Source organism: Xiphias gladius, chromosome 24 (assembly GCF_016859285.1).
Source record: "Xiphias gladius isolate SHS-SW01 ecotype Sanya breed wild chromosome 24, ASM1685928v1, whole genome shotgun sequence".
Lineage (NCBI taxonomy): Eukaryota > Metazoa > Chordata > Actinopteri > Istiophoriformes > Xiphiidae > Xiphias > Xiphias gladius.
The window spans coordinates 15,514,929-15,542,702 of record NC_053423.1 but is presented as its reverse complement, the minus strand read 5'-3'; the positions used below and the strand labels follow the sequence as shown (position 1 = coordinate 15,542,702).

The 27,774-nt window shown below is 39.5% G+C and overlaps 1 protein-coding gene across 6 annotated transcripts in view; it reads left to right on the top strand.

The window, feature by feature from the left end:
* trps1 (trichorhinophalangeal syndrome I) overlaps window positions 1–27,774 on the top strand; it is a 122,304-nt gene that overhangs the window by 34,626 nt on the left and 59,904 nt on the right. For 4 of the 6 annotated variants that reach the window (XM_040122016.1, XM_040122011.1, XM_040122012.1 and 1 more), the window contains exons 3-5: window positions 19,383–20,090; window positions 20,697–20,812; window positions 26,918–27,530. In XM_040122016.1, coding sequence (XP_039977950.1) covers window positions 19,383–20,090; window positions 20,697–20,812; window positions 26,918–27,530 — 1,437 coding nt within the window. Of the gene's footprint in view, window positions 1–1,947; window positions 2,031–19,382; window positions 20,091–20,696; window positions 20,813–26,917; window positions 27,531–27,774 lie in introns of those variants that run through there. The other 2 variants (XM_040122015.1, XM_040122017.1) reach the window with 2 other exon arrangements.

Here is a 27,774-nt window from a genome sequence, read left to right as displayed (position 1 = left end):
GCCCCGGAGTCACTGAGCTACACAGGTGTCCAATACATCCAGCTGGTCAGTCTTCTCGAAACTTGGTGCCTTCCCTTAAACTCAGCAGCACATCAAGGATTTTGGATGTATAGCTTTGAGATGCTAAATTCCGCTAAGCCTTATTGATGACTGGAGTCTGACTTGAGTCTTGACTGCAGTCCCCTGCTAGTTCTCCTGGTGTGAACTCAGCTTTAATCTCTCTTTCTCTCTCTCGCTTGCTCTCTCTGGTATCTTGATATGGTCTGTGTTCTGCAGGGACTTCTAAACATTTACATTTCTGCTTTCAAGTGCTGTTTATATATGGCTCTTATCTGCTATCTAACACACACACACATGAGCGCACATTCAGACAGGGACAGACGGTGAATCAAACCTTTAGTCGTCCCAACAGTAACACTGTTGCTATGTCCATAATAGGACAGGAGGAGAGAGAAAGAGGAAGGCAGTAAGAGAAAAGAGTGCCACATAGACAGAAGGAGGGGGAGGCAGATAATTTGCCACCAGAGTGTTTTGTGGTGAGGTGAGGCGTGGAACTTTGGTGACTTTAGCTCACAGGCTTTTTTGTGATACTCCACTGATCCCCTGTAGAGAAATGTCTCTTTTCATCTCCCCCCCGTTAGATTACAGTCTCCGCTACAGAACAGCACCCCTGGGACTGGTAGGGATTCGGTGTCTTGCTTAAGGACACTTTAGCAGGGTGGATTCTTATAGTCACAGGGGAGATAACTTGGCCTTCTTGCTGAGGGATGCTTTGGTATTTATTCATTCTGCCACCCTGCCTGCTGCCTTTGGCTTGTGTTCTTGAACACTGCCCAATATTGATAAACTAGTGACATATTTCCAGTGTGAAAAAAACACCTCTGGGACCAGTGGCTCCACCCTCTTCTTTACTCTGTAGGGCAGGACAGAAAGGGTACCAGCTTCTCATTTGTGGGCATTTTCTTCTTAAAAACTTATACATTTGGGTTTTTGAGTGTAATTCAGACAAAAGAAGACATCGAAATACATAACCTTGGGATTTTTTTCCCCCAGTTATTTTTCCGATATTTTATAATATTTCAAACTATCATTCTAAAGGACCAGGACTGCACCATGTTAAGTGTCAGCTGCTAACATGGCTTGGAGTTTGTCAGTGAGTCCCCACTGGCTCCTGAAGTGCTGCTCGGAGCTGACCCTGATGTTTGATCTTCCTTTTAGACCAGCAAGATATGAGACAATTCTACTACAGGGCTCAGTGGAGTATCACATCTGACAGGACTCCTTTTCATGTGATCAGCTAGTGACACTTTGTCAGATGGCTAGAAATCAACAGTGTGCTTGTTGCTAACTCCGTTTGACAGCTTTAATCTGTTTTTCTTTTTACTAAGGATAGTTGAATTTATTGCTTCAGGGAGATGTGCCACGAATGGCAGGATGATAGAGCAAGGTAGGCTTATGGAGAAGGAGAGAGAGTGATAGAAAGCCTTGTTACAGTGAAATTATGGTGAGAGAGTAGAAAGGGGTAATGCATTGAGAGAGTCGAGAGAGGGAGGAAATGACACATAGGTGGAAAGAATCTCATCCCTGCTCCTGTCTCACACTGGCTTTCTCTCTCTCTCTCTGTCTCTGTCTGTGACACACGTGCACACTTTAACACACACGCACACACACACCATAATTGAACAGTAATTGAACAGTTCTTATCTGCTTATCTGTCCAAAGTGGTTCAAAGTAACGTCACGGATTGTGCGTGTGTGTACACATGTGCATCTGCCGTCTGATTCTTATCACACCGTTTGACTCAGAGCTGCTTTTAAGGCAATGAATTCACATCCCGTCCTCTTTCCGTCTCCCCATCTCTTCCCTTTCGGTCTGTCTTTCTAAATCTCTCCCACTCTCCTCTTGTGTGTTTATCTCTCTCTCCCTCTACCTGTCTTTCTCTTTGTCTGTCTCCTTGTCTTTCTCTAAAGTCAAAGAACATTTATTGTCAGTTTTCACTGCCAAAAAGAAAGCAGCTGCAACTACAACATGTGAGTAAAAGATGTTCAGTTTCCTTACATAGAATGAAAAAGAATCAAATAAAAATCATGCTCCTAACTTAATATCTTGTATCTCTGGATCTTTTTATCTCCTACTTAACCAACGTTTCTCTATAACTCTAATTGTCAATTTAGCTATCCATTTACTTTCTCTCTCAAGGTTATATATTCTTTGTAGAGTCTAGGCTGGTTTAAATTGGTGTCCAGAAACATGTAGAGTTTCAGGTTTGACAGGTTGAAAGGCAAAAGATAACAACTTTGCCAGTGAAGAGTGGAGAGGTTTGTGTTCTCTCCTGTCTCTTTGTGTGTTGGCATTATACAGTTTGTCAGTTTTTTGGACAGAGCTGGGTGAGATTTTGGGGACCTCTCTCAAAAGATTTAGAGGTGAGAATGTCTGATGTCAGACCTTCATGTCAGCTGCCAAATAGCCTTGATATTTTTCATTGAAAATCAGTCCCAGAGGATAACCGGGTCTAAATTGTCAAGCTTTTGCAAAGTTTTTAGTTTTGCATGTCTTTAGGTTTTTGAATTGGTACTAGAATTGTGGTTTGTTAGATTTGATTTATGCATAACTGAAGTTCAATGGTGCAAGCACAATTATTACATACAGACAGCAGGTAGTGATTGATGACGAAGGGGAAAGCCAAAAGGCAGATTGAGGCGAATAGTCAGTTGTACCTCTGGCTAATTTACCCATTGATGCCCATGTATATTTGACATTTTACAGTATGCTATCTGTGGTTTGGCCCCCGGGCTACAGAACATTTTTGAACAAAAGGGAGACAGTTTCTGCTGTCATTTGTACTAAAAATTGAACATTCAAAAATCGAAGAGTGTCTTACCAGCACACCGAGGGAATTCTGTTTTTGTTTTTTTTTAAACGTCATTCATCAGCGGCGTAGATCAGAGAGAGATTAGAGAGAAGAATAAAAACAGATGAAAAGAAGGGAAAACAGAGGGACGAGCTAGGTATAAAATAAAAGATGAAAGGATTAAGACTGTATTAAAAGCTAGATAGGTTTAAGCACTGAACTCTATGTGCACGTCCATGCTTGTATTTGTGTGTATATATGTGGGTGTGAGAACTAAAAATTACATACCTTTGTTCTTATTACTGATCCACACCTGAAACTCTTTGACCTACATAAGGTGTCCTGATCTAGTGGAGCTCACGTGACTTATCCTCGGCATGCACTGAAAAGAGGCTGATAAGTTCTGACAGATCAGGCAAGATAGGGTGTGTTAAGCTTCATGTTTTTCAAACGTGACCATGTCATTATTTTGAGGCCTGGCGAGCTGATAGCTAATGTATACTAGATATCACGCCCTCAGAATAAAGGTTTCGTACAGAGAACGTACAGATACACATAAAGATGTCGTTTGACCTTTCATATAGGAAAAGCACAATAGAGTTGTCAGAGATCTGTATCTGTACGCAGTGCCAGTAATCCTACATGTTGAACTGTGCAGGTTACATTTGTAATACTGTCTGCCTGCATGTCAGAATGTGGTAAAAACCTGACTGAAGTCAAAGTGAATTTCCGAATCAGGTGTTTAAAGGGGGCTCTGTTTATATGACACTGCTTGCTCTTTTTTTCCAGTTTTTATACAAAGCGTTCGGCAGAGGAGATCCTGGTGCCTGCTCCTGCACAATACTTGATTAATGGTCGATACCATTCTGTCGATATTTCAGTCAGAGGACACATGCCGAGGCAACACTCCCTGAATAATCACCACCTTCATCCCACCTACAAATCCATAAAATCATCCAGAGCATGCCGAGACAGATAACAAGTGATTGATTTCAGTTTATCATGTTGAGAATGCAGAATTAGATAAAACCAGGCCAATGTAAATTATAGTCACCTACTTGGTTAGCTTAACGTCTTTTAATTTGCAGCGTGTATGCCAACAGTTGAAATTCAAAATGCATGAGACAAAACATCTACATCCACACACATGAAACCACGGTCATTCGTAAACTACCAAAAGTTATGTAAATGCTCATCTTATGTGTCAGGCTACTGCTTTGTGTTTCATTTTGATGCATTGCTTTTCATAAGGATTTAAGAAGCCGATTGTGTTGTCATAACATCCTTGGTTCACGTCTGGAGATCTTTGTTTCGTGTCATCTGCCATCTCTGTCCCCTCATTTTCTGTCAGTTCACAACTATATACTACAGTTTTTAATGAAGACAAACAAAACATAGTCAGCAATGAAAGAGAAAATCAGTGAAAGATTTTTAGCTATAACCTATAAATTTCGAGATCTCATGAGCTGAACGTGTTGGTGGTGCTGAAGAGACTTTCTTTTCGCAGTACAGCTACACGAGTGATGAGGCAATACTTTATAAGACAAGCCTATTTCATTTGTTGAGAACTCATATTAGCTGTTTTTCACATACTTTGATCTGAAGTCACCCACTAATAATGGCTACAATGGGAACATTATTTGCCCTTTAAAGCCAAAGAGCATTGCTCTAGCTGCCTGGAAGGTTAAAGTGAGAAGAAGATTCAAGTATTTATGTCCCATCCTGGCCAGATTCTTATTTCATTATTCTTAAATAGAATTTTTTTGAACATGAACTCAAATCTCTTGTCCAGACCTTTCACCTTAAAAATGCAGAGAATGATGATGATCTTTGCCTTGGTAGTGATGTGTAGCGATGTCTGGCTTCATTGCGTTTTGTTTACACGCAAGTGGAATTCTTACTACAGCAGGATGCATATACAGATCCATATGCGAGTAACAACTCTTCTAAAATAAAATAAAACTAGGTGTATAATACTGTGTCAGTGTTATCTGAACATAGAGGAGTGACTTTTGGGGTGAAATAAGAACACTTGATTATTTCTATTGAACTCTCCTATATATGCGTGTTTCTGTTTGCAGCTTCTGTATACGCTTGGAAAATTCAATTTATTCTTAAAAACCCTATAATGATGAACATTAAAAAAAAAAGTCTTCAAATGAATACATAATATGTGTTGTGTGAGTGTGTTAAGGAGCTTTATCTCAGACTGATGTCGCAACGACCTGCAACTTCCCCTGGCACAGGAAAGCTCACTGTCTATATGTGTTAGCCTGAGTGTGTGTATATGAGGAAGGTGGAGATTAAACCGAGTGGGAAAAGCAATGTGTGGCTGTAATGCAGGAAAGATGGATGTGAGCTCACAAAAAACCCATGGGCATTTTTTTTTTTTTCAGGCAAACCCTCTCCATCACTGTACGGCTGGGCGAAAAAGTAGCAGCTTTAATTAGGAAAGGAACTTTTATCGCTTCTAAGAGGAATAGAAGATGATATTCCTTTGAGTTTCCTGAGGTATTCACCTTGTGAAAAATGTGACACCTGCTCTTGTAGAAAGAATGATAGCCTGAAGGTAAAACAAAAGCTTGACACTTAATAAAGAATTTTAGGTGCCTTCAGACTTTGTCTGACAATTCAACCCCACTCTGTGTCTTTTATAACTCGTAGAAATTCAGAGTTGAAGCTTCAGGTATTGCCTTTATAGCCCAAAAGCTATAAAATGGATACACAGTGATTTGCAGGAAAGCTCCTCAGTATCTGCCTTTTGGTGTTCTCTAATGCATGATTATCATTCCATTGCTGGGATTATTGTTTTAGCCATAATTGTCACTATTGTAAAATAGTTCCTATTTTGTTATTGTTGTAAGGTTTCTAGCTAATTTTCATCTCGGGCAAAATGATTATTGTTCAGCCTGTCTTGTTGAAAAGGTTCTTGATTGTTTTAGTGCAGAATGGGATTTTGTAGTAATTCTCTTAGAGCTAGTTATCTACCTCTGTAGTCCCTCTGGGCAGGCCAAAGACTCATAACCATCCGCTCTCAGTGTATCTATGTGCATGTGTATCTGTCAGTTGTTATGCAGGATAGAGGAAATGAAAGCTCAGACTGAGCCCTAAGGCTTTCTAAACTGTCTCAGTGTCCCGCACGTGTGTGTGTGTGTGTGTGTGTGTGTGTGTGTGTGTGTGTGTGTGTGTGCGTGTGCGTGTGCGTGTGTGTGGTGGGGGGGTGGCTGAGCACATCTGTTCCCATAAATAAATGTGTGAGAAAACACAAGTTAGTTCTGAAAAATGAGGAAAGAATATACTCATGTTGTCTCTCTCCTTCTCTGTTGTACCTAATTGTTCACTTGCACACACTCCCAAATTCATATGCATAAATTGCATTCACCAAGTGAAAGGAAGTGATTGAATCTCAGCTTTTATTGTGAAATACTGGTCAGTGCTGCCACCTCCTTCCCCTTTTTTGTTCTTTGTGTGTGTTCTTTAACTATTACCTATTTGTGTTTTGTGGTATGTTCATATTGTGTTTAATTTTAAACTCTGTCCTAGAACTGACAATAGCTTAGTGCAATGTATTACATCATACAGCTACTAGTGGCTATTACTTTTGTATACTGTAATTTCATATCTTTTCAAGGAAAATGTCGTAATTTAGTTAAAAGGCATTGTAATTAAAGGTTTTTCTCTCATTTTCTCTCATTTAAATCTTAATACAAACCCAGTTTGAGTGTGTGTGTGCAATTTCCTGGTTGTCCCCCAGCAACCCCCAAGCTCTGATCACAGGAAGTTGAGAGGAAGTTGTCGGGTCTTCGCTACGCACACGTGCACAAGCACACAGGCACACTGACGCTCACACACTTCTACCTCCTCCCACGCTCTCACACTAGTAGGAGAAATGGTGGTGGGTAGCGAATAAAAGTGAAGACGAGCGAGAGAGAAGGGGAGGGGACAGCGGTCAGGTGTGATAGTCTTTTTTTCATGTGGGGCTCTCTTTCTTTGTCAAGTGTGAAAAGTCCACTTCTACACCACCATCTCTCACGCTCTCATCATTTCCTTTTTGTGAGTCCTTCTATGTGAAACTAAGAAAGTGTGTTTACATACATTGTATTAATCTGGTCATTATCTATTCTCTGCAGTAGCCTCATTTCTTAGAAGCCTTGTTAAATAGACAGGAGAAAGGCATTAAGAGAAACACACTCTATAAAGCTGGATTTCTGCTGGAGAAACCCAATTTTGGTTTTCTGATGGTGCTTTAACATGTACACATACACACTACAAAGAACAGGACAGGGGAATTATTAAAGAAAACCTCCTTATGTCCAAAATAATTAAACTGCAGATAATTCGTATACAGAAATTGAAGGTAGGAAAAGCCACACCAAAAACATAAGATACATTACAAATGTTTTGTTTCCTATCTTCTGAACCTTTTTTTTTTTTTTAAATTAAATTTTGTGTACAAATCCCATGAAAAGACCAGTTTTTTCCTCAGTGTGTAGTGCCAAACTGTTTCCGATTGTTGCATTCAGTTTTTGTTAGGTGTGTATGCCCTCAGTGTGCCGAGTTAAACTGTTTCTGATAGTTGCAGACTAAATCTGTGTCCCGAGACACGCTCCATCATTTTTTCTTTGAACACAAGCACAGAATGTCAGGGCCTCTGTTTCGAAAGTTATATCGGGTCTGCAGAAAAAAAATGTAGATACATTATTAGTTGTGTGTCCTTCAGCTGTGCGTAATCGTTAGACCAAAGTATAACATGTATATGTGCATAAGAATTCTAATGTTGGCAATTTTCTGCTATTGTGTAGTGTGATGCTGTAGTGTGTTCTCTATTTAGTATTAATTTTTCTTCAGCTGTGGTTTTCAGATCTGATTCATACAGTACTTTTTCCTTTCAACTCTTTGTTGAAAAAGGCTTTTCAAAACAGAGACTTCTTTAATACAATATTTGTAGGATTTGGAGGACGCCCATTATTATTTATCAGACACCGCTTTTGAAGTGTTTTTCATTTGTGTGTATATCTGTGTACTGTCACTGTGCCTCCTTTGGTATTAGGGCTTTTATTTAATACTTTTATCATAGTGTAAAATGTCTCCCTTTTTAGTTTGAAGAATTTCATTTCAATCTATTTCACCAGAAAAATACCTCAGTTTATTGTTTATTCAGTTTGTTTTAATACAGCAACAATAGATTTCAGTGTGGCGATTGTGGTGTGTGTGTGGTCCAAGTATTATTCATGTTGTGGAGACCTAAATCTGTTTACAAAAACTGCTTTCACACATGCACTGCCACCCTGAACTTTTCTAGACATTACCCGGAGGAGCTGTATGTGTGAACACAAATGTCCAAATCAATTGAACCGGACATTCAACGGACTTTAACCTGCTGGCTCACCAGTACAATGTCCGTGTAATGTCCGATTGAGCCGATATGTGAAAAGATCAGGTAACTGTCCAGAGAATTCACAGCGAGGGAGTTGGCATGTTGATGACGTTTCTGTCCTGCCTCCTGCACGCTTTACCAAAGCGCCACCCCTCGCCTAAACCAAACAGAGTATATCCAGCAGGGGAAAACACGTCTGACACGGAAAAATTCCTGTTGTGTGCTGCATGTGTGAAAGGAAAACTCTGGACAATGTCCGATCCTGACTCTCCAGACATTATCTTCCTTATTTTCCCAATGGGGACAAAAAAAAAAAACAAGTCCCCATAAGGTAAATCATTCAATTTTAAGGCGAAGACATGTTTAAATGTTAGAGTAAGGTTAGGTTTAGGTTTAGGATTAGGCAAGTAATGGTTATGGTTAAGGTTAGAGTAAGATGTCTTGGAAATGAATGTAAGTCAGTGTAATGTCTTCGACTGCGTGTGTGCGTCCGTGCGTATGTGTCTTAATTGTTCATTTGATCGATCCTTATTGTAGGATTGTGTGAATGTTTGTATATATTTTGTAGTGGAGGATTTGTTTGTAGAGACTGAATTTTGTATCTCTGTGAGGGACTTTCCTGTTTAAATAAACCTATAAAACTATGATTTTGTACATTGACATTAGGGCTGTACAATATGACAGTATATTGTGTGATGATAGAAAAACGTCTATTGTTTCATATTAGGTTCTGTTATTTATTTAATTGTGCCACAAAAGACTCTTTACTCTTCTCTAATCTTTTTTCTTAATTTCTGCGGCGCTTTGCTTCCTCCACATAACAGTGATGCAAGCAGGAAATTTACATGAAGGCAACATAAACAAACATGGAGGAGATTGAATGTGACACAGATCAGGCTAATTCCAAACAGGAGAAGTACTCCGACCAACCGAATACAAAAGGAGGACCTCGTACCTAAAAGAGGGGCTACTTCTGCCGCATTGGCCCGGATTTGGGTATGAAAAGTCCAACACAGACCAGAAAAACCATGCTTTGCACATTCTGCCACAGACCGGTCCCCCCAACAACGTCTTTTACTACCTACGCAAGAATCATGTCAAACAGTACAGAGAGTCTATGGAATGAGAGCCCTAAAAGTACAGTCAAGTGCTCAAAACAAACCCCAGACGTTGCAAGAGGCTTTTGCCCGCAGCACACCATATGGCAAAGAATCACAAAGATGGAAGGAGATAACAACTGCCACTGCAACTTACATCTGCAAATACATGGCCCCAATTTACACAGTTGAGAAAAGGTATGAGTAACGAGGAACGATATGTATCGTTATCTGCATATGAAATGATCTCTATTGAGAGATGACATTTTGGTCATATCGCATAGCCCTAGTTGACATGTGTATTCCCTTTCTGTGCGTGTGTGTTATGCCATAAGGGTCTTTTCTCATTGCCAACCTCTTTCTCCTGGCAGGCAGTTTAACAATAAGTAATTACACAAACTCCTCATTGTCTGAGTGTCTTTTCCATACTCCTGCATGTGTGAAACCGTGCTTCCTCATGACAGTTGGAAGATTTATCCCTAAATTTATAAATGATAGTTTTCACACATACCCACACAGACACACACAACACACAGCTCTTGACCACAACTCACTCACCGCAAAAACTGGTTAAGGTGACATCATCAGTGATGGTGAGAGAGCGAGAGATATCAATTTTTAAAGTAGCTTTCTTAGACGTGACCACACACACATGGTATGCTCCACACACAGACGTTCACACACAGACAGAGTATGCTCTAAGGACCATAGCTGGGGAGCTGAGTCTGTATCTATGTGTATGTGTGTGTGTCTGTGTATAAAGTTAAAATCCAGACAGCCATTCCAGAGGCCAGACTATTGAGTCTTATAAACTCTCAGGTCACAGATTATTGAAATAGCAGAAGAGAGATATAGTCTGTGCCTGTGTGTCTTCTGTTCCACTATTTCACTAAAATGTCACAAATTGCTGAGCAGACCCAGGAAACCAGACACAAATATGAACACACACCTGCACATGTATGTATGTATGTATGTATGTATGTATGTAATGAAATAACATAAGTGTGTGTTTGAAATTTGAATGCGATTGTGCATGCCAGCGCTTAAACTAGCAGCCTTGATTTATATTTGTGTGTGTGTGTGTGTGTGTGTGTGTGTGTGTGTGTGTGTGTGTGTGTGTGTGTGTGTGTGTGTGTGTGTGTGTGTGTGTGTGTGTGTGTGTGTGTGTGTGTGTGTGTGTGTTGTAATACTGATTTATTTCAGCATCATTTATAGTCCCATTGGGAACGGAACCAGCAACCTCTTGGCGGCTATTTCATTGTAATAGTCTAAAATACACACAGTCTATTGTGAAGGCTAATCTAACAAAGTGTACCTTGTTTTAACAAGCTAACCTCCCGTGATTTGACAAGGAATGCTTGGACAGCCTAAGTTCAAACTGGTTCCTTCAGAGAAACCGAGTAACCTGTTTTTATACTCTGACCCACCTGTGGGCCTACACACACACACACTTCAAAATAAAGTTTTATAGACTGTTGTTCCCAAGGTGTTAGCCTAGTCCTTTCAAATTGGCCTCTGCAGATGAAAACAGCTAGTTTGTGTCATGCTGCAAGTAAGTCAAAGTTGGAAAAGTGGGAATCCTATTACTTGTAACATTTTCTGTTTGAGTGTCTCTTGTGTGAGTTGTAAAGTTACAGAGTTAATTGAGCTTGAAAGCAGATATTCAGATGTTTCAATTTGCAGACCAGTTTAGAGGATCTCCCTTGGTGACTTGAGAAGTGCATTTATAACAGAGGTCTGAACCCCAAACTGTTCAATAGCCAGAAGACCAAAGTTATACTGGACGGCTCCCACTTGCGTGTGTGTGTGTCTGCTTGTGGTGTTAGCCAGTGTTCTGCTCTGACTCCCTTAAGGGGTAAATAGCCCTCCTGCAGAGAATTACACACACATGTACACAAAGCCACACATAGTAAAATGCTGTGCTTCCCAGACCCTGTGTGGTGCAGTAATCCAATGTAGTTATTCGAGGTCAGACTCTCCTAATAGACTTTTAATAAAGTTTGTGAGGTGGGGGGTGTGTGTGTATTTGTGTGCATGAAGGATAGATGCAACCATCTAGGGGGGTCTGTGCAGTTTTTGTCAAGTGGTGTGTCCACTGCGTTTTCTGCAGAGCAGTTGTACTTTGTAGTACATAGTTTGTGTACAACAGTTTCCTTGTTTTCTTTTATCAAATGATATGAAATGAAATATTAAGTGCAACGGCACAGATTAAAATAATATAGGTAAAGTGATTTTTCAGATTGACGCAGTTAATTTGAGTACTTGTGAGATTCAGCTAACTGACTAACCCTGCTACTGTTGTTTTCTTCATGTGTCTTTACAGTATGTGCCTTAATTAACATCACCTAATAGACAGCAATGAGAAAGCTGTATTAAAGCTAAGATCAAAATAAATAACAGCAAATCAGTAAAACTACTACTTTTGGTCAGGCTTTAAAACATGTTTTTGGAAGTTATAAGCATCCAAAGTTTAAAATGTTTGGGAAAAATCCTGGTAAAGTGACATCTTGCATAAGAAATTGAGTAAATTTGGAGGAAAAGTATGATGTACTGTTTGAAAGCTGTCTGTAAAAAAACCTAAAAAATTAAAGAAAATAGCAGCTTTTGCTTTTACACTTATATACAACAACACACACACACATAGAAACACAGGCATCACTTAAGTGACACAGTCTGAGCTTGTTCCATTTCTTTAAACATTTCATTGCTATGATTCATGAATTGATGTCTGTCATGTAGAGTGATTGAAGCTGTGTTTTCGACACCTATACACATTCACCCACCTACGAACACATCAAGGTTCATTTAAGGATAGGCTAGAAGTAAGGGGAGCAGAGAAATAGAGATTGAGAAGAAGAACGCAACAGAGAGGAGGGAGGGAAATAGGTGGGTGGGAGCGAGAGATTAATTGAGAGAGAGCAAGATGAAAGATCAACAGATAAGTACAGGACAGGAGGAGTGGTTTGGTATGTGTGAGATAGAAAGAGAGCAATAGAGAGTAGTAAGCAGAGAGAGGCAGCTAGAGAGTGAAGGAGTAGAAACAGGGAGGGAGGCTCATAATGAGAGAGAGGTATTGAAACATGAACCTCTGATTAAGTTTGACATTTAAGATGACATATTTTGAATGCTGTTACCCCATTACAAATGAGTCCTACACTCTGGGAGAGGGTGTCTGTGTGTGTGTCTGTGTTTGTGTGTGTGTGTGTGTGTGTGTGTGTGTGTGTGTGTGTGCGTGCGTGCGTGCGTGCGTGCGTGCGTGCGTGTGTGTGTGTGTGCGTGCGTGCGCGTGCGTGAGAGAGGTTTGCTTGATCTGTGGCAGGAATAAATTGGGCCCGTGCTACACAGCAGATGAAGAATTTGTGGGTGGGTGTGCGTGTAAGACTTCTGGCATTGATTAGGGACCTTGCAGGCAACTGAAAGCTTTTAGTCTTAAAATGGCAGGTGGACTCCGTCTCACAGTGATTTTATGTTGTCCTCTCTCTCCCTCCTTCTGTTTCTCTCTTGACCCTACCTTCAATTAGACTCCTGCCTCTGCAAAATCAATTCCAAGCTATTACTCGTGCCCCAAAAACAGAAATCCTCCCTCCAGCTGACTCTTTCCTTCCCTCATCCACTTGTTTCTGAAAGAGGCCAGACACACCCGCGCTCCCATTCAGCGTTCAAACAGAACAAAACATAGCAGCATGCACTTGTGGCCGATTCCAATTATTATCCCACCGACCTAAATAGGCTCGGTTTCACAGACTGATCTGTTTTGTCTGTGTTTGTACTAAAGGGTCATGTGCACACTTTGATTAATATTTTCTTCAGCTGCTTTCATTCACTGACACGTAACCTAAAGCTACTAACCATTTCAGCGTGACTGCCATTTTGTGCATCAGTGGCCTTCCTAGAAGTAACGATCTGTGACACTTTCATATAAATAAATGACTGCTGAGTGATACAACACAATCATGAAAGTTTTAACATTTGCAACAACAAGAGCTGGTGTCTGCCAGGTCCTTCTAGGGATACCCCTTTTACAGACAGGAGGTGATGTGTTTCAGTTTTCTGGTAGTTGCTTCAGTGGTATCTATTTGGGGTGAAGGAACAATATTTGAGAATGGTCATCAAACCATGGCTCAACTGACAAAAATGCACCCAAAAAAGATTTAATTACTGGAAAATGTAATGAAAGGGTGCCGAAATATTGAAATCGAAACACTTAGTTGATGAATTCATAACTCCTTAATCAAGTTATTTTTCAAGCAAAATGACGACCTTTCGGTGGCTCCAGCTGCTCAGATGCGAAAATCATTTTAGTAAGCATAATATCGTTGGGTTTTGAAGTGTTGGTTGGACCCAACAAGTCATTTAAAGTCATGGACATGGGCTTTGGGTATTGTGATGGACAATTTGTAATTGAGAAAATAATTAAAAAATTTAAATTGTTAGCTGCAGCCCTAAATGATTTCTGATTTCTTGCCTTTCTGTTCGCACATCCAACCAGTTCATTAAGGGGAATGTAAGGAGGATCGTTGAAATATGTTACACAGTCAATTTGCTCTCACATTAATTCAGCTAAAGTATTTCCTACTTGCAGTTAATCCATTTAATTTATTCACAGCACCATTTGGCCAGGACAGCTCAACCCCGCATGTCCACATATACTCACTCACTGTCAGTGGCTTTCTTTCTTCCACTCCCCCATCAACTTCAATGAGATTTAGTACACAACATCTGGGAAATAATTATTTTGTTATATTATAAAAAGGCCAGGAACCTCACTGTGGTTTAAAGAAGTGGTTCCATCAGCTTTTACGCTACAGGATTTTCAGTGGGCAACCCGGTGGGTGCCTGACCTTACGCATGACTCTGTCTTGAGTGTTGGACAAACTAGACCCATTATGTGCAGAATCTCTGGAAAAGATTTAAATAGTTGGAAGGTATTTTGGATTTTTTGCTGTTCCACAGTAACTTTGAAGGATGATAAGTGGTTTGCATTTTCCATTTCCAAACTTAAAATCTCTTTGGACATTCGGGGAAGTTTTTAAAGTAGATCATATACAAGTGATCAGTTTTTTTTTGGAATGCTTATTAGTATGTGGAGCTTATCTGCTCTTGGCCTTTTGCCTTTTTCTGCCTTCCTTTGCCCCTTATTTTCTGTCTATTTATTTCCCCAGGCAATCTCTCTTTTTATGCCTCCGTGTGGGTGACAGCCATGGCCGGAAGCATTATGTTTTCGAGTTGTTCATCTGCCTTTCCCATTCTCGTGAACGCAATATCTCAGAAAAGCCTTCAAAGGAATTTCTTCAAATTTGGCACAAACGTTCACTGGGTCTCAATGATGAACTGATTAGAGTTTGGGGGTCAAAGGTCAAGGTCACCATGACCTCACAAAACATACCTCTGGCCATACCTCAGGAATTCATATGCTTATGATTAAATACACTTAATATCTTATATTAAATTCCTTCAAAATTTTCACTTCATATGAGACTGGACAGTTATGGATGTAAACTACAACGTCACTGATTTGGCGAAATCATCTAACTGCAAGATGGTTATTCTAGTTTCTTGTTAAATGAAGAGCATATATTCTCTTGACTGTCTAAAATCTCTCCTCCTGTTAATTAAGTGTCCTTACCTTCTTTTTCTGCTTCTCTTTCATCTTCTCTTAACCATACCTCCTCAGTGTACCCTCACCATAAAGTTTCTCAAACTCTTTCTCAGAAATTTAAAAACGATAAAGGAATCAGAAGCAGAGTTGGAAACAAAATGGAAAAAAAGTAAGGACAGATGATGAGGAGCAGGAAATGTAGGGACAAAGACTGAAAGGATAACATGAAGAGACAGAATGACACAGATTGAAAAACGGAAATAAAAGTTAGACCGAGATCTCTATCTGTAACAAGACCTTGCCTTTAGCATTACTTCTTCATATGTTGCACATTAATCCTTTGTTTATGAAAGATCGAGATGCCAGCTACAGCTGTCTCACGGGGAGGGGAAGAGCGCAGATATCTGAAGGCGGGAAAAATATGTAGAAACGTTTCGGTATCAGTATCGAATCCATCCATCACACTGACTTAATATAGTGGGTAAAATATTGAGATGCATGGGGTTTTTTTTTTTTTTTTTTTGGACTTTTTTTTTTCCATTGGTGAAATCTAACATTGTTCACTGAATGAAAAAGACTTTCTTTGAGTTCTTTTGACTTACATGAATTTCAGTGTAATTTGGTGTTACGTGATTATCCTGAACATATCGTGTGGTTGAGTTGGAGTTATATGTTGTTCATAGAAAACAATAAGAACAACACATCAAGACCCTTATAAATGCATGACAAATGGTTTAACATCCACTGTCAATTATAATGTTAAAACAACCAGTCAGTTAACTTTGTTTGTGTGTGTGAGTGAGAAAAATGGAATAGGAATAAGAAAAATTATTTCCCAACAGTTTTAATAATCAGTTAATCATTCGAGTAATTTAACAAGCAAAAAAGCCAAAAGTTTTTCCAGTTCCAGTTCTCAAATGTGGACATTTTTTGCCTTTATGTTATTGCAAAATTAATATGTTTAGTTTTGGACTGCTGGTCAGGCAAAACAAGCAATTTGAATATGTCGATCTGAACTCTGGGAAGTTATGATTTTTTGACTTTTTTGTGATATTTTTTAGAGTTAATGATACTTAATTGACTAATCAAATATAACGTCCTAATTAACTGATATGAAAATAAACATTATTTGCACCCGGTCAGTTTCTGGTCATAAGTACCAGCTGGTTTTATTAATAGGCAAATGCCTGAAAGCCACTTGATGTGATAAGGAAACCTTTCATGGTTGATTTACAGTGCAACTGTGATAATCAATGGCAACATATAGTAAAATGAAAATTCTCCAATATAGTTTCCCTGCCTCCTCTATAGTTGTTATCTGCCTTATACTCGAGAAACTTACCATACCCCTCTTGGTCCATCCTTCAGCAGTTGTCTTTGGGTGATAATTGACAATTTCAGATAAAAGCTTCACTGGCTTTGGGGCTAATTGTAGTTGATGGAAATGATTAACTGTCGCATTTATCCTTGCTGTGGTATTGAGGCCTTTGTGGTGTATAGGGGCTAATTGTAGCTAGTGGCAGTAGTTGTTATGCGGTATGTTGTGGTGGATTGTACCTAATTGTAGCTGATAGTAATGGTTCCAGTCTGTGTATACAGCCTGAAGCGGACAAAGGCTGTACTGCAACACTGAGACACCCACACAGATGCATACACTCAGAAATAAACACACACAGTACAGCCTTATAACCCACCACTTCTTCTTGCCCACATCCTGGAGCATGCAAGCATGTGAAGTATGCAAATGAACAAGTGATGCCATTCTAAAAAAATAATAGATAATAATGTTCTTCTTTATAATTACCGTTCTATTAATTTCATTCTTAAGCAAAATCATTCATAATTTTGTTATCATCATTTTGATTAACTTTTTAAGTCACCGCTGAAATCATACAGGGCAGATGGAAACACAGTTAGGTCAGTCAGTGCTTCTTAGGTTGGGATTTCAGCTTCATTGCTTTACCACAACGATCTGTAGTTTTCCACTCTGTGTGTGTGTGTGTGTGTGTGTGTGTGTGTGTGTGTGTGTGTGTGTGTGTGTGTGTGTGTGTGTGTGTGTGTGTGTGTGTGTGTGTGTGTGTGTGTGTACGCGTGTGTGCGTGCGTGTACGCGTTTATGTGTATGTATGTGTACAAGTGAATGATGAATTCTGACTGGGTGTGGTGAACATAAGATGAGATTTTCCTCTGCTCCCTACACACACACACACACACACACTCTCTCTATCACACTCTCTCTCTCTCTCTCTTTCTCACACACACACACACACACACACACACAGACGCAGACATTCAGACACACACAGTGACTGCCAGGGTTGGTCTAGGCGTGGGCCCTTGCAGACTTAAATTGCTTTATTTTAATAGTTGTATGGTAGAAAAAGAGGGAGAGAAAAATGGTAAAACACTAGAAAGGCCATGGAGAGAAAATTGAATTCAACAAAGAAAGCAGGTCTCTGTGTTGTTTTTCTTCTACTTTTCTGTGTGTGTGTGTATCTTTTACTTCTCTTTTCTTCCTAATCCTCTAGATTACATTAAAGGGCTGTTAAAATATGAACCTTTTTAATCTGTGTGTGTATATACATGTTTGTTTATGATCATTTGATGATTTGTTTTCAAGTACATTCCCCTTTACTTCTCTTTCCTTAGATGTGTGTGTGTGTGTGTGTGTGTGTGTGTGTGTGTGTGTGTGTGTGTGTGTGTGTGTTGATTCTCTCATGGTTTAATTGTTTGTAGGTTGCTGCTGTTATCAGTAAATCCTTATATCACAGTTATCTTTCAGACTAACATAGACTTACTTGGTGGGTCGCACACATGCTATCTCTTCCACACGCATCAATAGACATGCATTACTCACACACAGAAAAACACACAAACAATCACACACATTGTCTTTCCTCTCATATTGCATTGATATAAAAGAATTTGGCGTCTATCAGGCGTCTTTTGGGTCTGACTGTTTATCACCGAAGACACACACACATACAAACACAGCGTATGGGTCATCGGGTTGAATGTGTTTACGACTGAATATGAACGGAACGACCACAAATAAACACACGCTGGCACACGCGCACACGCACATGCTCGCAAAAAACACAGGCAGTATCTCTCTGTCACGACTGTTGTGAACAGAACGACCACAATTGTTCTCTTCTCAAACAAAAGAAAGATTATGGTTTAACATAAAACACATGGTTGGTTATTTGATGGCTCTGTATAGTGATTATACGGGAGGGAGGGGAGGGATGGTTGGAAGAGGGGGAACCACAGAGGGAGCGAGAGGGCAGGAACAAAAAGAAAAATTTTAATGATGGAATTACTTAAATTATTGTAGCAATTATTCTTGCATGTGAAAGAGGGCAACAGAGAATCACAAATGACTGAAATGCAACGAAAATGCCTTCATAAGTGCTGTTTTGGTTTGATACAGGTATTTTACACTTATTATAAATGAGCATAGTGGTGAGAAAGACAAGGAAAGGGATTAAAGGTTGTGGGACAGAAAAAGAAGATGGGTAAAAATGGGTAAATGGGATATGAGATGAGAAAGAAAAGCAGACAAAAAGAGAATAAAGAAGAGAGAGGAAAGCAAGGACAGGAGGTGACACAGATAGAGTACAAGAGACAGCGAGAGATGAGAAAAAGAGATTTTGGAAGCCAGAAAATGAATGAAAACCTCGCAGAAAGAGATGCAAAAGAGAAAATTTGGAGTGCTTGAGTGGAAGAATTGCAGTCCTCCGCCTCCGTCATCCATCTTTCTGATATGGGGTGTATGGTTTGATGTGGTTGCATGTTGGCCATTCTCCCTGTCTCTCTCTCCTCCCTCTGTCTCCCCCATTTCTCTCTGTGCCTCACCCTCTGTCTACCACCCCTCTCCAGTCTCTCTGATATGGTTTGGGTTTTGATGTGGTCATGTGTTGAAGATTCTCACGGATGGTTTCCATAACGATAAAAAGATTCACTCCCTGGTTTAAAAAAAAAAAAAAGAAAAAAAAAAGGGAGGGGTGGGGGCAAAAAAATTGTACTTTAGGATGCAACTAACATCCCAACACACAACCCTAAAAAATATCTCACAGCTAAGATGTTTCTGATTTGTTGGGGCTGTTTTTCTTTGACGAGGTTTGTGGTTAAGGATCGTCACAGATTTCAGTGTTCAAAGAAGTTTCTAAATTGAATCAAAGCTATTCTGTACACATACATCATTGTAAGAAGATGGTATTTGTGTGAGCAGTGTGTACGTAATCCACAGTATATTATTTGTGTCCTCCAGACAGTTTGTATATTTTAATGTCTTGATTTTAAGGGATTATGGAAATCTGCTTGATATTTTAATCTCCCACGTTCCGCATCTCTTCATACACAATACTTGGTTTACATGTTTCAGATAATGTAAACATATCAATCGAACAATTAAGAAAATTTAAAAAAAAAATGTCTCTCTCCAAACTCTATTCAGAGATGGTGAGGAAGAAGAATCCCCCTATCCGGAGTGTGGGAGGTGAGGAGGAGGAAGAAGAGGAGGGGAGGAGGCCAGCAGGAGAAGAAGAGGAGGAGGGAGAGGAAGAGGGGAGAGAAGGAGCAGAGGCCGAACGAATAAACCGACCCTCTGAACCAGAGTCCTCCGGCCGGGTCAGAGGAGATCAGGACCAGGAGGACGAGGAGGGAGAAAGCGAGTGTGTTTCCTCATCTGTCTCTCCCTCATCAGTTGGTGATCGCTACACTCTTGAGGAGAGAGGGGGGAGGAGAGGAGGAGGGGGGAGGGCCAAAATAGGAGGAACGGGGTTGATTGACAGACCCGAGAGCCAGTCGGAGCCTGAGGATGGGGAGAAGGGGGTAGAGGAAGGAGAGAGGAGCGATAGAGACAGGGGGGAGGCAGATCATCACACTCCTCCTCTCCTCTGTGCTCCCCACCTCCTCCCCAGACAGGAAGGGGGGGAGGAGTCGACAACTGACACCCCTCCACTCTCCTCCAGCCCCTCTCCTAAACTCCAGGACTTCAAGTGCAACGTGTGTGGTTACGGTTACTATGGTAATGACCCCACTGACCTGGTGAAGCACTTTAGGAAGTATCACCTGGGTCTGCACAACCGCACACGGCAGGATGCTGCCCTCGACACACACATCCTGGCCCTTCACAACATGGCCCCCCAGCACACACCTCTAGGTAATTCCAACTCTCAGTTTAATGTATTTGAGTTAATATATTAAGCGTTGCTGATTAAGGGAAAGAATGGTTGTAAATGTAAAAATAGCAATGGTTCCATCACAAGTTCATGACATTAAATAAAACACCACTGATCAAGGCTACAAACTGCGCTGGACCCCACACAGTGACATGTTACCTGGGTTAGGAAGTGTCTTAAAATGAACCTGAACTAAAATGGGAAAAACAGTCCAGTTATTACCTCATTATGTATTAATATAACATACTCCATGAGTCGTTAAACCTTACTACATTGTAAGTAAGTAAGTTGTATCTGTGGTAACTAATGAATCCCTGCATCATTATTTTGTAAAGTTGTATTTTCTTGAAGATGTAAGCTATTGAATTTGCAAAGTTTGTTTTCCCAGTATTCTCAAAGTGAACCAGTTGCGGTTACCGCAGCTTGTTGACTGTTGATCTAAAAGTTTTCCTTCTTCCCAGATGTCAGACTTGTCCTTGGAATTTTTTTTTTTTTTTTTTTTTTTTTTTTTTGCCTCTAGGAACCAGACCCTCCTTTGTTTATCTCCTTCTGCAAGTCTGACCCCTCCTTGTATTTCTGCTTCCTAGACATACAGACAGGACAAGGGCAGAGGAACCAAGCCAAAGAATTGGGGAAGACAAGGCCAGATATACACAATCAACAGCATAGGGCAGTTATGATGAATGGCACATATGATGTACAGGTAAGCACATACAGATAAATAGATTTAAAATATGTCATCAAGTCTAATAAATGAATTCATTTCATTCACACAGACACACACACACACACACACACTATTTATACATTTAAAAGAAATAGACCAAAACACGTGTACACGAATAAGCAGTAACAGCAACTGCAACTTCCACAATTAGTAACAAGGGGAAAAAAAAGTGCAATGAATAAAGCTACAAAAAGCTACACAAAGCATTTTGTGGGAAGACCATGTTGAGTTAATTGGAAGGAAGGAAAAGTTTTCGAGGGGTGGAACAGAAACTTTCTAGTTCAGTACCTCATCAGTCCTATGAAAAGTATGCATTATAGAAGTCGTTGCCCTGGGTAGCTGTCAGTTTCACAGTCTTTATCATTCCTCTTGAAAGTGACCTCACCATAATTGAAGGTTTCCACTTGGGGCAGTTGCTGTCTGATTATTTATCCATCAGCCTTTTTTCTGCAAGATGATCATGTTCTCACATTTGGTGAAAACTCATCCTGTCTACATCGCATTTAGCTGCAAACAGCCTCTGTGTTCATTGGAGTTCATTATCCAGTGAGACCAAAAGGACATTAAAATTCACAAAAAATAGAGATGTCGCCATACCGACCTCATAGCAACAGAGTGCCAGGTCCATAAATATATCAAACAGGGAAGGTGACAGGGTGCATCGTTGTTCAGTCCCCATTTTGAACATTCTTGACTTAATGTCAGATTTACCCATCATGGTTCTTCTTTCAAGTGTGCAGTGAAGCAATAGAAGTGGTGGTATATAATCTTGAAGCTCTTAAGCTGGTTTCTTCTTTAGTAATTGTCACTTGTCCGACTATGTGTATGGATATCTTGGCTTACACTTTTAGTCATCATGGAGGCACTTCCTCCAAAGTAACCCAAACGTTGATACTGTAATTTTTATGTGATTTCTGTCTGGAACTCTGGAGAGGTCATAAATTTTGCACTAGTTCTATGTGCTTTTAGCTAGAGTGCTGAAACTTCAAAATGTTTCAAAAAGTACATTACAGATCTACAGATGTAGATGCAATGCAGTACTAATGCATCTACTTGTGCATTTACTTTACATATTTTCATCTTTTTTAAAAAGTTGCACACTTCTGTGAAAGAGAATTCAGAAAATGTTTTCATTCTTTCCAAAGCTTTCTTTTCATGTGATTTCAAAGTTAAAATTAAAAAGACAGCACTAATGGAATTTAATAAACATTTGCAATCATTTGCAGTAGGTCTATGTACTTGTCACAGATAAAACGGTATTATTCAACTTGATAGAAGTAATGTTACCAACCTTTTATGAATAAATGAAGCAGCGCAGATTACTTTGTGGTAACATTAAAAAAAAATGTAGGTTGCCGTATTGCAACATGAATGTGAATAATGCAAATCTGACAGTGTATCAGAAAGGATTTACGTAGTCAATCAGTTAAATTGGTGACACATCGGTTTAGTTAACAATGCACTATAATCGTTACTTGTGATCATAAATCTTTAAATTTAGTCCCGTAACTCAACTAAATAATTAATTGGGTTGAACAATCTGCAACCGATTTGTAACATAAGGCGTGTGTGATTCGGACAGTGAGGTTTTGTGTTGAAAGTTATAAAATTTTATAGACTGAAAGATGGAAAAGAAACAGAAAGGGAGACAAATAAGGCACCTGGCAGTCAGGCTGCAAATATGTGTGCATGTGTTCCGAAGCACACGCACACATGGACACACAGGTACACTATCTGCTTCACAGATCACAAGGGCAATGCATATGTACACACATATGCATACACATGCTCTGATTGTATTGTTGTAACAGTGTTTAAATAATGGCTAATAAATGCATATCCTGCACTAATCCCTCATATTCATTGCTCAATTTGAAAAAAAAATGTAACAAGGATTAGTATCTGGTTGGAGCTACTCTCCTGAGAAATTGCAGTATAAAGGCAGGAATGCAGTAAACTGGTGCAATTCGTAATTACCAATAAGATAAATGTTGTCCATATACTTAAAGATGATTGAAATTTACCTTGTAATTATATACTATCAGAGCTCATTAAAAAGTCTGATGTAATTTGCACCTGCAGTCCGGACATCCAACAGATCAGCCGATCAGTTTAAGGATAAAACGTCTTCAATACTTTAGTTTTACTTAACTGATTATTGCACATTAAATCAGGAAATGCTAATCAGCAGCTGTAGACTTTGAGTAGAACAAAAACTTGAAACGTATGTTCAGCATTGATTTGCTGTTCATGTTATACTGGACATTAAAGCCTCACACACAAATTCTTACATCGCAGCTATGTTTGCTTACAACTTGCATTTTTCATCGTGCACACATATTATTGATTCCCTTGTGTAAACTTACTGAATGCAGATCTTCCTGTGCATACTTTTACAGGACTCGATATACTGTAGCTTGAATCTTTAGAATTCACATTCAAAAGCATGAGTCTTTTTTTAAACACATATATTGGAATATATGTTTGGAATATCAGTAATTAACATATAATTTTGGTTAAGCCGCACTGCAAGCATTTTTCATTTGGAAATGAAATTCCAATTGCTAAAACAGTGAGAATTGGAAGCATCTGTCAAACGGCCCTCCTTCATGTCTTCATTCTGAATTGAGTGGAGGTGCTGATATGTAGCAGGAAGATGAATCCACAATCAGAAATTGTAGACTTACTTACAGTACCTTTGACCTCATCAGATTTAGCAAATACCTCTATCAAGCGTTTCGACAGATGCAATATGATCTGTCCATATCTTGCAGCCTAATTATCAAGCTGTTTTTACCATATTATTTCATGGTTTTTAGTAGTTTGAGAGGCTGTCACGCTCCTCAAAGTTGCATTTTTCCACAGCCAGTATGCCAATCAACAAATAGTTTTGGACTGTGATTTTTCCTACAACTGCAATTGATCTAAAATACCTAAAAATTGTTTCAATTTTCATATTTCATACTGAGGGCATATTTTTTTTATACTTCTCTGAAGAATGAATGCCATAGTCATTTAAGTTGTATTTTTTTAAAAATAAGGTCTTTAATTGTCATTTCGCCTTACTTAATTGTCTTTTTCTGCACTGGGACTCCTCTAGTTTTGGTAACAATTGGGTCAAGGATTAGGACTTTTAGTGTGCAGGAACAGTCGGGTTTTGTCTGAAAGCTTTAAACAAGATGATCTAATAAGCGTGCGTGCGTGTGTGAGTGAGTGTGTATGAGGAAAAGTCAAGGAGTTTCATTTCATTTAAACCACCAGTCTGTAATGGCGGTAAGTCACGTAATGGACACAGAAACACACATACACACAGTAGTCAAGCACACATACACAGCGAGTCAGAAATAGAAAATCCAGTGGGCTTAAGTCGTCATTATGAAGAAAAAGTGAAAGTATAAAAAAAAAAAAAAAAATGAATGAAAGGGGTCTCTATTCTCTCCATCCCTCACTTGCCTTTTCTCTCTCCCGCCCACGTTTGGAAAATTCCATGTTGTCATTTGCTAAGACAAGGTGGCCTGTCAACCAATGAGATCGCAGGATCAAAGACACAGGGAGGAGAGGGATACTGAAAAGAGAGATAGAGATGGAGGAGGAAAGGAACAGACAGGGGGAGGCTTTGAAACCAGTAGTTATAATCAGCTGTTAGGCAGTGTAATAAAACAGCTGTCAGACATATTTAACTTTCTATTTCTCTCTCTCTTGTCTCTCTCATCATATGTCTTTGTCTGTCCTTCACCTTCTCCTCTGGTCTGCCTTTTTTTAATGCTCATTCTTTCTTACTCGAATCCCCCTTTTTCTCCAACTTCTCAATTTGCTTTTCATGTATGTCTCACTTCTTTCTTCTCCCTACCGCTATTCCTCATCTTACACAGTTTTCCCTCAAGTTGTCCTGCTTGCCCTTTACCTATTTTCTTTCTGTCTCTCCCCTTCTCATATTCCCCTTTGTGTCTTTCTGTCCATTCTGCTTTATAAAATGACTTTTTGGATGTTTGGCTCTTTTCTAATAGCCTGGGCAGGGTTTGTGGGTCATGATAATTGGATGATTGCTGTTGTGAGATCTCACACAGTAACAACTGTCATTTAGCTTTCTGAATTTATTCTCTTCAGTAAAGCTAAAATGAACCATCTTCATCTTTTTTTTAATGGATATTACTTTCCTCAGTCTTTTTTAAGTATCTATAAAAGTCTTGTGTTACCATGTCAAAGTGTGTCTGTTTTTCTTTATTCTGCCTTTTTTAAATTTCTGTGCTCAGGCAATAGCTGTTAATGAACATAAATTACTCTGCTAAAAGAAACAGTGAGAAAGGGTTAATGACCAAGTTTTAACTGCGGAAAAGGGTAAACAAAGTTCCACAGGATTCCTCTCCAAAAATGAAATCATAGGTTAAAAGAACAAAATCATGACAAGAATGAATGAATGAAGCCACAATTTATTGTGAGAATATGTTCATGTTTAAAACAAAATTTAGTTGAGAGTCAGGTCTTAAATTAAAATGGATGCTTATCTACATATATTTGAATGTAAAAATAAAGCTTAATGCTCCCGAATGGGGAAAAAATATGAAACTGTACACCTTTGCTCACTTAAGATGCAGCTTACCAGTTGCATTTTCTTCTCGTCAAACTTCTATTAACAGATTGCCAGCAACCAGCATCAAACCGCACATCTGTAAAGAGACTAATCCATATTGTACAGCAATATGTCTCATGTCACTGTAAGACTTACCAGGTTGCCAGCTCACCTATATAGCCAGCAGCACACTGTAATCACTTACAGTCCAGGGGCTAATCTAATAGAAAACAGATGAGTGTCAGGTTGCTTGCTCAGTAATGCAAAATCTTGGCTTCATATAGTGCATACCACAGTAGAAACTGGTAGATATGTTGGAGATAAGTTCGTTAGTTAGAGTTAGAGCAGCCTTTCAATTGTCTACAGTTACATACAGAAAATGATGGATTGCATTTGCTGTGAGCTTGAGTACTAATAGCAGCTGAGGCATAGTTTTCCAAATTTGCAGCAGCAGAGCCTATTTCATGTATCCCCAAAAAATGCCTCCTGCATAGGAATTAAAAATATCGGGCTTATATCAAATTTCTGTCATGTATTACTTTCAGATTCTATCGACAACGAGTACTAGTTACAGTACAGCCAAGTACGTGCATCACCAATATGTAGAGTAATAACCCAAGCTAATGGCAGAAAACTATTGTCTAATGTCTAATAACAATTGGTAGGTCTATCTCTAGGTTATGTCTGAGTTTGGGTTCCGCTCCATTTTAGTGAATCTCTTTAAATCCACTATCAAATCTAATTAGGTTTAACATTCAATAATTGCAGGTAATTAAAGTTATAAATAACTGAAACCCAAAGATCTATAATCAGCTTTGTCAGCTAAGCGGGCATAAGTTGATTTACCTTAGACAGTTTTGAGAGTTGATGATCTCAACTCGAAGGTACAACCCACAAAAAAATTTAATTAACAATATTAGATATGAAAGGTTGACTACTCATTTGATTCACTGAAATAACATTTGTGGTTTCCTTCTGTTAAAACCTTATTGTTCACCAGATCCTTGCTAGATTTTCTCATTTTTATAGAGAAAAGTTGCCATTCTCTTGGTCTTGTTTAACTTGTGCTTATGGAGTTTTGATTCAGAGTCGTGTATCTTTTACCTCACAAATGAGCTTTGGCCAAGTATAGACACCAGACAACAGCCCGAAGTTGACTTTTAGCTTTTACAGTATTACCTTCATTAGCCACAGTTGACGTAATCTGCCACTGATGAGACACTCAGCGTCATCTAAAAATGAGAAGCCTGCTACCTGACTGTTTTCCACATTGCAATTTGTTTTGCAAGATGAAAGGCTTTATCAGAGATTTGTTAGCTCCGGAGGTTAGCGTATCCATGTGTTTATCCAGCCTTGCATTGGATCCAAAATTGAATCAGCTTTCTAGAACCGACAAAAAGGGCTCCCTTCTAACCAAACTGAAAATGGTTTCAATCATATAGAAATATATTTTCAGTATTGGTGCAACAAAATCTTTTTTGTCTTATTCTCTCTTTTCTGCTTGTCAACAGGTGACGTTGGGCGGCACGTTAATTGGTATTGGCCGGAAGACCTCTGATTGCCAGGGGAACACTAAGTACTTCCGCTGCAAATTCTGCAACTTCACGTACATGGGCAGTAATTCCTTAGAACTTGAACAACACTTCCTGTCCTCACATCCAAATAAAGTCAAAACTCCGCCAACCACACCCCTGCTGGCCACCAACAACCTGGCAACGCACGACAACCAGGCGAAGGGGAGGAGTCAGATCTTAGATGGGGCTGAGCGAGTGGCAGTGAGAGCGGAAGATGATTCCTTGGTCGGGTACTCCATCCCAGTTAGGGCGTGTTCAGATTCTTCAAGCTGGACAGGGGAGCCGGGTCGAGGTGCTGTGCAGGCATATTATTGGTGTAAATTCTGTAGCTGGAGTTGCGAATGGTCAGGGGGCTCAGCGAAGCTTTTAGAGCACTATGAACAAAGACATAGAATTAACATTGGAAGTACTGCGAGCCCCAACAACTCTAATCCTGGGGTGCAGGACAGGGAGAGGGAGAGAGGAGGGAGAAGAGAAGGAGGAGAAAGAGACCATATGGCATCCAAAAGCCGCAAAGATCTATTATCCAACCCATCCAGCACCAGCCAAGGTAATGTAATGGGAGAAAGTAGGGGGAAATGTGGTGGTGAATTGCTTTAATTGTTTTTCAGTAGAATGTATCTACTTTCATGGAGCACAAGATTAATGTTAAAAATTAAACAGAAGTATAACGGTTTTTTACTTGTTTTAGTGTTATGATGCTGCTTGACTTTGCTCTTCTTTGAGATTTTAAATACTGCTGGCCTCTGCTTATTTGCTTTTAACAGTAACGCAATACTATTTTAATATTTTTA